The 12,872-nt window shown below is 58.0% G+C and overlaps 1 protein-coding gene across 1 annotated transcript; it reads right to left on the bottom strand.

Moving 5' to 3' along the window:
- Positions 1-11,971, bottom strand: AGT (angiotensinogen). The gene is made up of 5 exons (XM_067711126.1): positions 11,705-11,971; positions 6,219-7,076; positions 2,918-3,185; positions 1,144-1,288; positions 1-480 (listed from the first exon to the last, which is right to left on the bottom strand). The coding sequence occupies exons 2-5, from the start codon at positions 7,045-7,047 to the stop codon at positions 289-291; spliced, it is 1,434 nt and encodes a 477-aa protein (XP_067567227.1). The 5' UTR covers positions 7,048-7,076; positions 11,705-11,971; the 3' UTR covers positions 1-288.
- Between the last annotated feature and the right edge of the window lie 901 nt (positions 11,972-12,872).

The raw sequence follows: 12,872 nt of genomic DNA, 5'->3' as shown, positions 1-12,872 counted from the left end.
CAATGAGGAAGGGATGTTTTAATTTTACAGCCCGATTTCTGTCCTCGATGAAAAAGGAAACCATTTTGGGTTTCAAAAACAAGCTGGTGTGTTCAAGCTCTTTCAGGAGCAGTGGCCTGTACCGAACACGGGCTCATGGCCCTGCATCCCCCCAGCCGCCTGAGAAGGATGCTCATTGTACACAGCGCGCGTTTCCCAGGAGGAGCGGCCGCTCTCGGCCCCAGGTGGACGCCGTGGAAGAGAACGGGGACGGGTGGTGACACCGGCGGTGACACACGGCAGCGGGCCTCACGCAGCGCTCAGCGGGTTGGACACGCGGCCCAGGAAGTGCAGGGCAGCCGAGTCTCGCTCCAAGACGGCCAACAGGAACGGGCTGTTCAGGGTCACCTCCAAGACCTCGGGCCCAGCTGGCTGTGGTGCAGACTCCGTGGGCTGCTCTCCCTCGTCTGCTTGTAGCTCAAAGAGAACGCTGTTCAGCACCTGCAAAGCAGCAAGCCTGGGGGTTGCTCCTGAAGGCCCGGGCCTGGGGGAGGACCGCTCTCCAGCCTGCCAGCCCTCCCTCGGCCTGACTCACACCATGTGACGGCTCCTCCCCAAAGTGTCCCCCAAACCCGCCCGTCTCCACCTTTCCCTGCTGTCCCGGGCAGGTGCTTCTCTCTGCGAACTCAGCGCAGAGGGCTCCGGGCCCAGGACTGTGAGCCACCCGGCCTCCCCTCCCTCCCAGCGTGCAGGCATTTCTCGGTTGCGGGCGTCCATCGCCCCTGTGCCCCAGGACCGTCCATCTGCTGCTAAGTGCGTCCCTGAAGCCAGGAGCCGTGTGGCGGGGCCAGCAGCCGGCCTAGAGGCGCTAGTCTCCGGGTCCCCGTCCCGACCCTGCTGTAGGATCTGGGGAGGACCCGAGGCTGGGCAGGTGGGACAGAGCCCAGAGCACGTGGTGGGGAGAGGTTTGCCGCTCTCCAGCTGTCCCTGGCAAGCCCCAGAGAGCTCCGGTCACTTCTCTGCCACCCTGGGCCCCCAGCCGCCCGGCCACACCCTCCTCTCTCTCCTCCCACCCCCGGGCCACCTCTGTGTCCCTCCCACCCGTGCCTCCTGACTCCGGGAACACAGAGCCCACGTCAGGCACAGACGCCGGCGGCACGGTACCTTTCCAACTCTGAGGTTGGCATCGCTGATTTTGCCCAGGTTTGCCTCAGCGCCCAGCAGGGCGGGCAGCTTGGTCTGGGCAAGCAGGTCCTGCAGGTCGTAGGACCCTTTCAGTGTCAGCTGGGGCATGGTCAGGCGGATGGCCCTGGGGAGATGACACACGGTTACCAAGCTCCAGCTGTGAGGCCCCAGGCCACACCGGACTCACGGAAGACCCGGGAAGCCGGGTGGCATGTGTCCCCGAATGAGGGGGCGTTTGCTAGCCTCACCCAGCTAGGGTGTCTCGGGAAAATTTTCAGCAACAAATACAATTTAAAAAACCTTCATTTTCTTTGAAATTCTGTGGGAGGGATGTTCAGTATTTAACAACGGTGCTCTCTGGGGGTTGATGTGAATAGTTGTCTATTCTTTTTTCTACTCCTTTTTTAGGTTGGCTGCATTGAAAGCATACTCGTTGGTTAATTTTAAAACGCTGTCCTCTAGAATAACGTGTCGTGTCTTACTACCTTTCAGTGGTGAGCTCCCCGTGGGAGGGGGAGAGGGTACGATGTCAGCCTCTGTGCTGGGCATGTCACTTAGGTCAAGTCAGTTCACCTCCATGTACTACCTCTGCCTTCCTTGGGCAACGCTGAGAGTCCATAGATGTTTCCAGCGATGCACCAGACCCTTACAGGGTTGACAGTACACCCACGTCCAGAGCAGCGCTATTCACAACAGCCAAAAGGTGGAAGTGACCCAGGTGTCCATCAGCGGATGGCTGGATAAACAGACCGTGGCAGATACCACACTGGAATACTACCCAGCCCCAAAGAGGAAGGACATTCTGACACGTGATGCAACATGCATGAGGCTTGAGGACATTATGCTCCGTGAAATAAGCCCAACACGAAAGGACAAATACTATGTGATACCACTTATAGGAGGTACGCAGAGGAGTCGAGTTCATAGAGACAAAGTAGAAGGGTGGTCGCCAGGGGCTGCAGCGAGGGGAAATGAGGAGTTGTTAGTGATTAATGGGGACAGAGCTTCAGTTTGGGAAGATGAAAAGTTTCCGGAGACAGATGGTCGGTAGCACAAAAACCTGAAGGTATTGATGCCACAGAGATATACACTATAAAATGGCTCGGGTGGTAAATTCTATGTTATGTGTTTACCACAGTTTTTAAAAAATGACTTAAAAAGAGTTGACCTCAGGAGGCCCTCTGTGCCCCTTGGTGCCTGTCTCAGAATCTGGACCCGCTGCTCTGGGCCTGATACGTAAGCAAGTCTGATGCCCCAGTCGCAGTAGGAAAGAGGAACAGATGACCCAGGCAGCAAACTAGGGGAGTCCTGGAGTCAAGAGCAGCACCCCGAGAAAGCCCGCCTACTCCCAGGGCTCTTGAAGGGGTCCCAGGGCTCCTGGAAAGTCAGCCCCCAGGAAGCTGTTGGAATGCAGCGGATCACACACGGCAAAGGTCCCCTCTCAGAGGGAGTACTGACCGTGGGCCGCCCAAGCCTGCGGGTGAACGGAAGCATGGGGAAAAGCGGGCCTCCTCCCCTGCCTCTCCTGCACCCAGAGAGGGACCCAGAGAGCTGGGTCCACGGATGGAGGGTGCACTGGTGGGTGGAGGGCGCTCAGGCACCATCGCCACCCTACCCGCTGGGCGCCCAGGGCTCGGCCCACACCGCGCCCGTGGCCACCCATGCCCCCCACCGCCCGGGCAGAGCCGTCCATGCAGCTCCCCACTCCAGGGACGCAGCCCAGGAGGGTCCAAGCAGTTTCCCGGAGCCGTACCGGGGAGAGAGATTCTTCATCAGGGTCAGGAAGTTGTGCTGGAAGGTGAGGGCCTCCACCTGCCACAAGTCGGGAGCGTGGTGCGGCCGGATGAGCAGCAGGCAGGCATTGGCGCTGAGGGGCACGCGGGTCACGGAGAGGTTGTTCTGGGTGTCGCTCCAGTAGTGGAAGGTGCCGATGCCCGAGAGCATAGGGACCGACACGGAGGTGGTGTTGTCCACCCAGAACTCCTGGAGCCCCGGCAGCAGGGAGAACCCCTTCATCTTTCCTGGGGACCCGGCAGGAGACAGGAAGGGAAGAGTCAGGAGAGGGAAGGCATGGGGCAGGGCTGGGCCGCAGACCCCCTTCCCCTCCCCTCCCCTCCCCTCCCCTCCCCCTCCCCTTCCCCAGCCCAGGCTGCTCTGCACTTTCCTGGCCCCCGAAGTTCAGCCCCAGGACCCCTGACCATCAATTCTTCCTCCTGCAAAATCCACCAACTGCCACTGTTGAAGGCGTAGTCCACACCAGGCCCCAACCTGAGGCCCACGAAGGAGCTGAGCTCGAGGACCCTACTGCGCTAGTAACCAGGTAAACTCAGACCCAGAGCTGTCCTGGCCCCAAGCCTGGGCTCTGCCACGCTCACTTTAAAAAACAAACAACAAACCAGAAGAACCACTTTATTTCTTAGAGCCGTTTAGGTTCACGGCAAAATTACGAGAAAAGTTCAGGTCTTTCCTGTATGTCCGCTACTCCCCCCTCCCCAGCACACAGCCCCCCTACAACCAGCATCCCCGCTAGACGGTACGTTGGGTAACACTGAGGAACCGATGTGGCCACATCATCGTCACCCAGAGTTCCAGAGTTCACACAGTTCACGCCTGGTGCTGGACGTTTTACAGGTTTGGACAGACGCTCAAGGCGTGTGCACCGTTCCACCAGCATACGGAATCGTTCCACGTTTCTCGGTGCTGCTGGGGACGGACAGATGATCCGGTGACCAGTGGGTGTGAGCGGAAGTGCTACGTGCTACCTGTGTGCTGCGCCCTGAAGGGGCCGAGCCCTCCCTGCCCCCTGCCACCCCCGGGGCGGGCTGTGACATGGGGCTTGCGGAGCTGAGCTGTTGCTGAGCAGCTCGCTGAAGGCGCTGGCACCTGGGGGCTACCAGCACATCCCTCCCTCTGCAGTCATCCCAGTGCCCTTGAACGGCCCAGTGTGGTTGTCCCTGGGAGAACAGGTGAGGTTGAGAGATGAGCCCATCACAGAGTGGCCCTGGGGCACCTGGCACTTGGGAGATCCGAGCAGAGGTGACTTAAATGAGTCAGCGGTCCCTTCTCATTGAGCCCGAGGTCTCCAAGGAAAGGGGTGAGGGAGCAGGGGACAGGGAGCCTGGGTCTTGTGAGGAGGGAGTGGCCAGGGCACCCAGCCCTATCCTCCATCCTTGGAGCCCTGTGTGTACAGACAAGCTCGGCTTCGGGACGGCTGCTCACGAGGAGCTGCGGTGTCCGTCCTCTGGCTCCCCAGGGCACCTCCACGCCGGCCCACAGACCTGGCAGGCGGCTGGTTAGTGTGTAGGGAAAGAAGGACTAAATTTTTTCCACCAACAAACTAAAAGGGAAAGAAGGATGCTGCCTCCAAAAAAGATACGGGAGTCTGAAACGAAGGTGGCTGCCCGCTACTCTCTGCTTGACTGAAGAACACAGCACCCTGTTCTCATCCAGAGATTAAGGACATCTCGCCAGGTTAGGAAAACTGGTGAGGCCCTTTCTGGCGCCAGTGGCTCTCTGGCTCTGCCTTTTGGGGGGCAGGCCTTTCGCATTAAGCTCTCCTCCCAGGCTCCTCTTAGGGATGGCGGGCCGAGCTCACAGGCCCCCTCCACCCTCCATGGGGTGCGGCCACCCCTGGCTGCATGGCGCCTGCCTGGACTCTGCTCCCGGGACCTGTCAGCGCGGGGACCTGCGCCCTCCTGGGGTTAGCACCTTCCCCCTGCTCCCAAAGGCAGGCTGGAGGCCTTTTCTTTGTAGAGTTTCAGCCTTCCAGGATATTGTCAGAGTAAGGAAAGGACCGCGCTCTGTTCAGCCTTCGCCTGTCCCCACAGCCCTGCCCTCCGACCGCCTTCCTTGTCTCTCGGCTCTGCTAGGTTGCAGGTCCCGATAGCACCTCACGCGCAGCCCTCCTCAGCCCGCTCCTCCGTTCACAGAGCCGAGACCTCAGGGCCTGCTCCCAGGAGAGTTTGCCGGGCGATTGCGTAACCTTCCAACCACTCTCCCAGCCTCCAGTCCCCACAGTGCAGGCCAGGGATGACCTCTGCGCAGAAAGTCTGCCACTCAGCTCCCAGACACCCACAGCTCCAAACTCCCAGCATCACATCCAAAGTCTCAAAGTCTGGCCCTGACCCATCTTTGTGGCCTTGCCTAACACTGTCCCATTCTCTCCTTCTGAGCTCAGGCCAAACAAAGCCACTCCTGTTCTGGTTCCTTGCCCTGACCTTGGCAGCCTTGTGCCACTTCCCAGGCCTTCCTTCTGTCCTCTCCCAGGTGACGCCCCTCGCCGAGTGTGCTGAGCCCCGGGCCACCTTCCCAGAGCGCCTTACCTGCAGCTCTGGGGCTGAGGCATTGGTCCGGGGGGATCCAGCTTTCTGGTAAACCACAGTCAACAAGCTGGGGGCAGGGCCTGTGCAGCCTCCCTGCTTGTCCCCTCTGAGGCGCCAGCTCAGAGTCCTACAAGTACTACATCCTCAACGATTGTTTTCGAATGAATGAACAGCCTGTGTCTTAGGCATTTTTTTTGGTGATAACCTCTCTCAGTATGAAAGTGATGTAAGCAAACTGGTTATTTTTGCATGGGACAGTGACCTTCTCAAGGACGAGAGCCCTTGATCTTCTCAACAGACAGGAACCCGTCCCTTCTGAGCGTGGAGCTGGGCCACGGCCACGAGACGTGAGTTTAGAACCTGGGACCGGTCCCTTTGTTTCTCTGAGTCTGTTTCCTCACTGGTAAACGAAGGCAAATCACACCTCTCACCGCGTCACGAGGGGATTCAGTGATGAAAGTAAAAGGATGCAGTGCAGTAGCTGCACATAGTAGGGCAGCAACGGGGGAGGCAGAGGCTCGGCCAGTGCCCATCCACGGAGCCCAGTGGGGCAGCCACTGCGTCCTCCGTGAGGGCGGCCCCAGGTACTTCTCCACATCTGCTACCCTGCCCCTCTCCAGGCCCAGCCCTGCTCAGCTGAACTGAGACGTCGGACACGAAGTCTGTACAGACAAAGACCTGCCACCCTCCTGCACCGGCCGGGGGCAGAGCCCCCCCGAGGGCTGGCCTTACCTTGGAAGTGGACGTAAGTGTTGAAGAGCAGGGTGCTGTCTGGGTTGACCCCTGTCAGGGGCCTGCCCATCTCCCACCCCGTCACAGCCTGCATGAACCTGTTGATCTTCTCAGCAGCGAGATCTGGGTCCGTGGACAAGTCTAGCGAGCGGGAGAGGGTGACAGGGGAGATGAAAGACAGGCCCTGCACGAATGGCTGCTTCAGGCGCAGGCCAGGGGCCGTGAACAGCCCGACCACCGTGGACAGGAGCAGCCTGGCCTGGCTGCCGGCCCCGCCCTGGGCCACCAGGAGGCCCTGGATGGTCTGCAGGGCGGAGAGGACCTTGTGACCATCCAGCCGGGAGGTGCAGCCCTGATCCTCCCCCGGGACGCCCAGGAACGCCTGTAGTCTGCTGGCCGTGGGGTCCAAGGCCCCCAGGTAGAAAGAGGTCAGGGTGCCAAAGAGAGCCACCGGGGAGAGCACAGCCCCGCTGGCCGCGCTCCGTGTCTCGCTCAGCATCTTGTACATGTGGAAGCCCATGAAGTTGAGCAACACCCCCACCTTCACGGCCCGCAGCCGCTCTTCGGCCTCCAGCTGCTGGGTGGCTCGAACCAGCTGCTCCCGCAGGGCCTGCTCGTCCACGGCGGACGACTTGGCCTGAATCGGGACAGGTGTGAAGGTTGGGTCTGGGGGCGACTCCGCCCTGGGTTTCTCCAGCTGGTCACAGCTGCTCTTGCTGTAAACAAGGAGGTGGAAGGGGTGTATATACACCCGGTCTGCAGGGGCCAGGCGAGCCCAGGCCAAGAGGCAAAGGACGGAGGCCCCCAGGCTCAGGCCAGCAGGAACCATCTCTGACGGGGTGCTCACTTCTGCGGACCCTGAAATATTTTGTGAAGGGTGAAAGAGGATTATTGAATGCCCTCTAGCCGTATTCCCTACAACCAGTCAGCACAGGAGAAATCCCTCCATGTCTTAACAAATGTCGGAGAGGAAGTGGTTCAGAGCTCTGCGGAAAATATCTATGTATGTGATCCCGGTGCAAACCGCACTGTCGTGGGCTGAGTCGTGCTTTCGTGGGGTTTTATTTGGGGGCTGGGTTTGGGTTTTGTTTTGTTTACATTTTAGAGTGGTGAGGATGCCTGAATATGAAGACATTTGTAGATTTTAAAGAAAAAATATGAAATGGCTCGTGAAGTCAAGTAAACAATGTAAACAAGTGTTTTCACAAAATATCGCAAACATTTTTCTTCGAGAATATGTGAGTGGCTTGTATTATTTTTACCTTGTGCTAATTAGTGATATGATGCTTTGGTCATAATTACATGTTTAACAGAAGAGTAATCTGGAAACATTTTAACTTATTTTTAAAGGAACACTTTGAGTAAACAAGTATCATGATATTTATGCAAAAATTAAAAAATCCAAATGTTGAAGTTGATGGGAGACATGTTTACATACTGAGGTATGGGGAAGTCATTCTGGCTTATCCAAAGTGGAGCTGGGTGGCCACTGCAGTTGTGGTTTCAGACATGTTCCTGCATCACTGAGAACTTGAATTTTCTGAACGCTATCAGACTCAAGGACACCACCAGCCATTCTCAAAATCCTATCAGCTAGCAGGGGCCAGCTGCAGCCTTATGGTCTCAAGGTCTCCCCTTGTAACTATGCAACCTTTTTGGACCCCAACCAATCCTTGCTAAACAAACACCCTTACTTCTCGCCAGTGCCCGTCCTAATTCTTGACCAACAGCTTATGTAATTTTGCAGTTTTTGCCTTTACAATCCTCCTCTATTTTGTTGCCTGGTGGAACCCAATTCAAGTGCTTCCTGTATCCGTGTCTCCCTGCTATAGTCCCCAGTTTGGCTCAAATCAAAGAGTTTTCTATTCCTAATATAGATTGTTTATCGATTATTTTCGTCAACAAAGTCCTGACCCCCAGTGCCTCAAAGTGTGACTATATTTAGGGACTTCCCTGGTGGTCCAGTGGTTAAGAATCCGACTCTCAGTGCAGGGGACGCAGGTTCGATCCCTGGTCGGGGAACTAAGATCCCACGTGCTGCAGGGCAACTAAGCCCACGCACCGTGACTAGAGAGAAGCCCGCTCGCCACAACGAAAGATCCCACGTGCCGCAACTCAGACCCGACGCGGCCAAAACAAAAAAATAAAAATAAATAAATATTTTAAAAAATATATTTTAAAGTGACTATATTTGGAGACAGAGTCTTTAAAGAAGTAGTGTAGGTTAAATGAGGCCATCAGGGTGGCCCTAATCCAATCTGACTGGTGTCCTTATACGAAGAGGAGATTAAAACACAGACAGGGAGGACTACTCGAAAATACAAGAAGGCGGCCAGGAGACTGACCGCCTGCAGGCCAAGGAGAGAGGCCTCAGAAGAAGCCACCCCTGCCAACATCTTGATCTCGGACTTCCAGCCTCCAGAATCAGGAGAAAATAGATTTCCGTTGTTTAAGACCCCAGCGTGTGGTACTCGTGGCAGCCCACGGCACTAATATGCCCACATGGTTATGGCTATCAGTTTTCCCCAGAGAACAAAACGTGGGGCAGACGGCAGGTCTTTGTGGGCCTCCAAGCCCCAGGGTAGGGTACACCAGCTTGGAGTACAAGACTAACACACACAGAGGTTCTTCCTGGTTATAAATCAGCCTGGCAAGAGCAATCCAGCTCGTTCCCCAGCTCTGGTGTATAATCTAAGAAAGGAGACCTTACATTTGGTACGTGACAGTTCACCAAAGCCCTTTCCCATAGATCATCCTATCTAACCGTTACACGATCGCGTAAGGAAGGAATTGTTTCCCTCCTTCGCAGACACACAAAGGGGAGTTCTAAGGTGTGGAGAAATGTTCCCAAGGTCATACAGCAAGGATGGAACAGACAACCGATTCCAACCTACCTTACTCTCCCCCAGTTCTCAGGGGACTCACCCGGGAAGCCTTAGAAAGTATGAAGCCCGGGGCCTCACCACCAGAGATGCTAGCTAAGTGGCCCTGGGGAGGGGTCTGGGGAGGGGATTTTAGTCTCCCAGTGGTCTCAACATGCAGCTGGGACGAAGCACCGTGGGCTCAGCCCGGGGAAGCCCAGGCATCCCTCACCTGCGTCAACCCCACACCAGCTCCCTCTTCCCTGCGAGTGGAATCCCCGAGGAGCTCTGTCACCCCGCCAAGCCCCACCCACCAACAGCCCGATTTCACTGGTCTGGGTCGCGTTCTGCCAGGCGACACGGATGTGCCGCAATGGTTTAGAGCCTCTCCCTAGACACGGGTCACCCGGGGCGGGCGGGACAGTCTCCAGCACCCTTTGGGCTCAAGAGCCCTGCGACCCTGCCCCAGCCTCACCTCTGGCCAAGAGCACGGCAGTGGGCCGAACCCCTGGGAGAGGAGGCCCCTGGGCAGCTCTGCCCGTTTATTCTGTGATGGTTCTCACTGAGAGGGCGAATGCCGCCTGTACGGCTTCATTCAGTTCTAGTCATTTTTACACGACACCTCCCTCGTGGTTCTGAAGGGGTGTGCTGTGCTACCAGGCTACTGCTCAGCTTCCCCCCCCGCCACCCCGCCACCCCGCTGCCCTCCCAGAGCTGGCCTGGGCCTCCTTGGAGCTGTGGGACGTCGCCTCCGCCTCCAGGTCACCTCGAGGCCTGGACGCTTCCCGCACACCCATGCACGGCCGGTCAGCGTGCTTTCCTGCCCCAGGCGTGCTGACTGCAACTGCCCTTGGCATCCAGCCCCCACGCGTTGTGTGCTCGCCCTGCTCTAGGCGCCGGGTTGCCAAGGGAACTTTGACCTCTGGTCTCAGCCCCTGCCTCCCCTCCTTCCAAGGCATTTGACACAACCCACTGTTCTCACGAGGAACCACACGACACGGAAACAAGGGACAGAAGATTCTCCCCCCTTCAGAGGCCCTCCTGGTACGCCGGCCCAAGTTGCCGGCCGACGTCTCGTGTAAAAGGATGTAAAAGACCACAGCAAGTCAGGTCGCCGGGGAAAGCGCTGGGGCCCGAGCGTGCGGCACCCCTTCAGCGACCGGCCTGAGGGTCCCGGGGGCACAGCACCGTTCCAGGTGATTTCCGAGCCTGCCGCTGGCTCTCACTTGTGGTCCGTGGCCGCAGCCCCGGTTCTAAGTCGGCACCCGGCCGGCCTGGCCTGACGCCCTCTCCTTGGGTTCCATTCTCTTCCACCCACCCGTCCTTGGCCTCCCCCTTCACCAGCCCCTCCTTCTAGGCTTCCCTACTTCTCAGGGCCCCGTGCGTAAGGGTAATGGTGAGGACGGCAGCTAAGGCATGTATAAGGAGGATCGCTGTTGTAGCGATTTCAAGGATCGTCCTCCGACCCTCACAGCAGCCCTACCTTCCTGCCCACGCCTCGCCGCCGCCAGATCTCATGCTGCGACTGGCCCCGACACGCCAGGCACTCTGGACTCACTCCCCCTGCCCTCCTTTCCCTTCCCCATGCCACTGGGCACCTGCCACACTCTGTATCACTGAGTTATTCTTTTATTTCTTCTGTTTAGCGTGTACTGCAACGCTAAACAATGAATGCAAATCCCACAGGAGTGAGGCTCTTGCTCTGTTTTGTTCACGGATGTGTCCCACATTCCCCCAAATGTGTCAACAAGTACTCAGCAAGTAGTGGCTAAATGAATGGGTTAGTGCTGTTTTGCAGAGGAACAGAGAGGTTCAGAGACTTGCTCAAGGTCACACAGCCAGTAAGAGACAGACCTAGTATTCAAACCCAGAGCCCCTGACTCCACAGTCCACACTCTTAAGCACTAATCTATACTACACGTGAGCCAAAACAATAAGACCGTGTCTTTTTCGTTTATTCTAAAGTTTAGGAAGCACTTTCAGGTTGTATTAGCACTCTTAATTTATAGCACAGTCCCTGAGCAAGGGAGGCCAGGCGTTGCCATTGGTTCCATTTTATAGATGAGCAAACCAAGGCTCAGGGAGCCTGGGACCAGAGCCAGCACTGCCTCAACAGAGCTGCAGGAGACGAGGCCACCACTCCCCTGAGCCCTGTGCGGACACAGCCCGGGCTCACTGAGCCTGCCCTTCCCCCCAGCTCCACTGCCTGCACAAGCCTTGCTGCCCCTCTGGCCAGAAGAGGACCCAGTGGACTGTTGACCACAGTGAGTCTTCTCCCAGGCCAGCCCCGCAGGACCCAGCCCTGCTCAGAGGGACTGGAGGACCCGGCCAGCCTGCCTGTCGCTGAGGGGAGCAGGTCCCCTGGTGAGACCCAGGGTGGGCTCAGAGGAAGGACTGCCTAGGCCTGGGGGAAGAGACAGCCTCAGCGTCTTCAGCGGTAATGTCCGCCACAGCCCAGGTCACCACTGGCCCCTGGTGCCTGCGTCCTGGGTGCTGTTTAGCGGTGGCCTTCCAGCAGCTCTTCCCCTGCCCCCAGCAGAGGCCCCAGCTTTCTTCCCACAGCGGACAAGCCCCCCGCAGGGAGAGAGCTGGGGAGGGGTAGGTGTGGAGAAGGCTCCCGCTTACCTTCTGCTCTCGTCCCCAAGACAGGGGTGGCCTCTTCCTCTGGCTGGGCCACTGAGGCCCTATTTATGTCTGAAGGGTGGGGACCGTGCCGTTCCCAGGCTGCCCTGTGCTCAGGCTCGGGGGAGGGGTTACATCACGGCGCCGGGCCATGGGGGTGGGAGCCTCAGGCAGCTGCCCACCTGGGGGGACAGACCCCAGGCCAGGCGACTCTCATGCTGGGCCTCCGTCCAGGAGGCCAGGGAGATCGATGCGCGCTGTTGCCTCTGACAGACTGAGCCGGTACACAGTCGAGTTACACATTCACTGAAGTTGTCCCGAGCAGAGGCTGTCGCTATGGGACACAGGAGTGTCCGTGTGGTGGTGTGATGCGTCTCGGCGCCCAGATGTGATGGCCCGAGGCCAGCGCCCCAAGCCTTGGGCCGGAGTCCACTTGGGGTGTGCTTCTGAGAGGCCCCAAAAATGTGCGGGCTCATGGGTGCAGCGGGAAGGGGAAAGCCCTGCTCAGGTGGCCTGGGGGTGGCCTGACCCGACGGCCTTGAGCGGCCCAGCCGTTGTCCAGATAGCCACTGGGCGCCCACCCCACGCGAGGACCTCTGACAGGCGCAGGGAGAAACACACAACCCAGCAAAAACGTCTTCTAGAAGCTTGTGATTTACCTGGGGAGACCATTAGACACTAACTAGACTCAGACAGGTGGGAAGGTGCCCACAAAGTGCTTTCAGATTGTGAGACAGATCAACCCCTCAACGCTGGGGAAGGCCCCAGGGGTCTCCCTGTCACTTGAGTCAAACCTTGAAGGATAAATAAGTTGGGCTTGGAGGTTAAAGAAGCGCTTTTCAAGGGTAGAGACAGATATGACAGTAACAGAGGTAGGGAAGCATGGGGCTTGTCTGGGGGTCACCAGCCAGCCCAGGGGCTGGAAGCGGGGGGCAGTGATGGCAACCAAACTACTGCTGCTCCTGGGCTGTGCCCCCCACCGCCCCGGGGATGGCGAGAATTCCCCAGACACAGAGTTTCAGGCCAAAGTCTGCAGGAACTGGAGTTGACACACAAGATGCCAGCCTGGGTCTGGGCTGTGTAAAGTGAGTGACAGGGAAGAAAGGATGCTGGTTAGAGCCCAAAGACCACTTCAGAGGGTAGAGGCGATGCCCGGAGGGGAGGGATTGAA

Source organism: Pseudorca crassidens, chromosome 16, assembly GCF_039906515.1.
Source record: "Pseudorca crassidens isolate mPseCra1 chromosome 16, mPseCra1.hap1, whole genome shotgun sequence".
In the NCBI taxonomy this organism is placed as follows: domain Eukaryota; kingdom Metazoa; phylum Chordata; class Mammalia; order Artiodactyla; family Delphinidae; genus Pseudorca; species Pseudorca crassidens.
This window is presented reverse-complemented; position numbering and strand designations above follow the sequence as displayed.

Coding starts and splice junctions, on each gene's coding strand:
- AGT (XM_067711126.1), bottom strand. CDS start 7,047: ATGGTTCCTGCTGGCCTGAGCCTGGGGGCCTCCGTCCTTTGCCTCTTG. Junction 3,186..6,218: donor CACTTACGTCCACTTCCAAG/GTAAGGCCAGCC, acceptor CCGGGTCCCCAG/GAAAGATGAAGGGGTTCTCC. Junction 481..1,143: donor CCAACCTCAGAGTTGGAAAG/GTACCGTGCCGC, acceptor GCTGCTTTGCAG/GTGCTGAACAGCGTTCTCTT.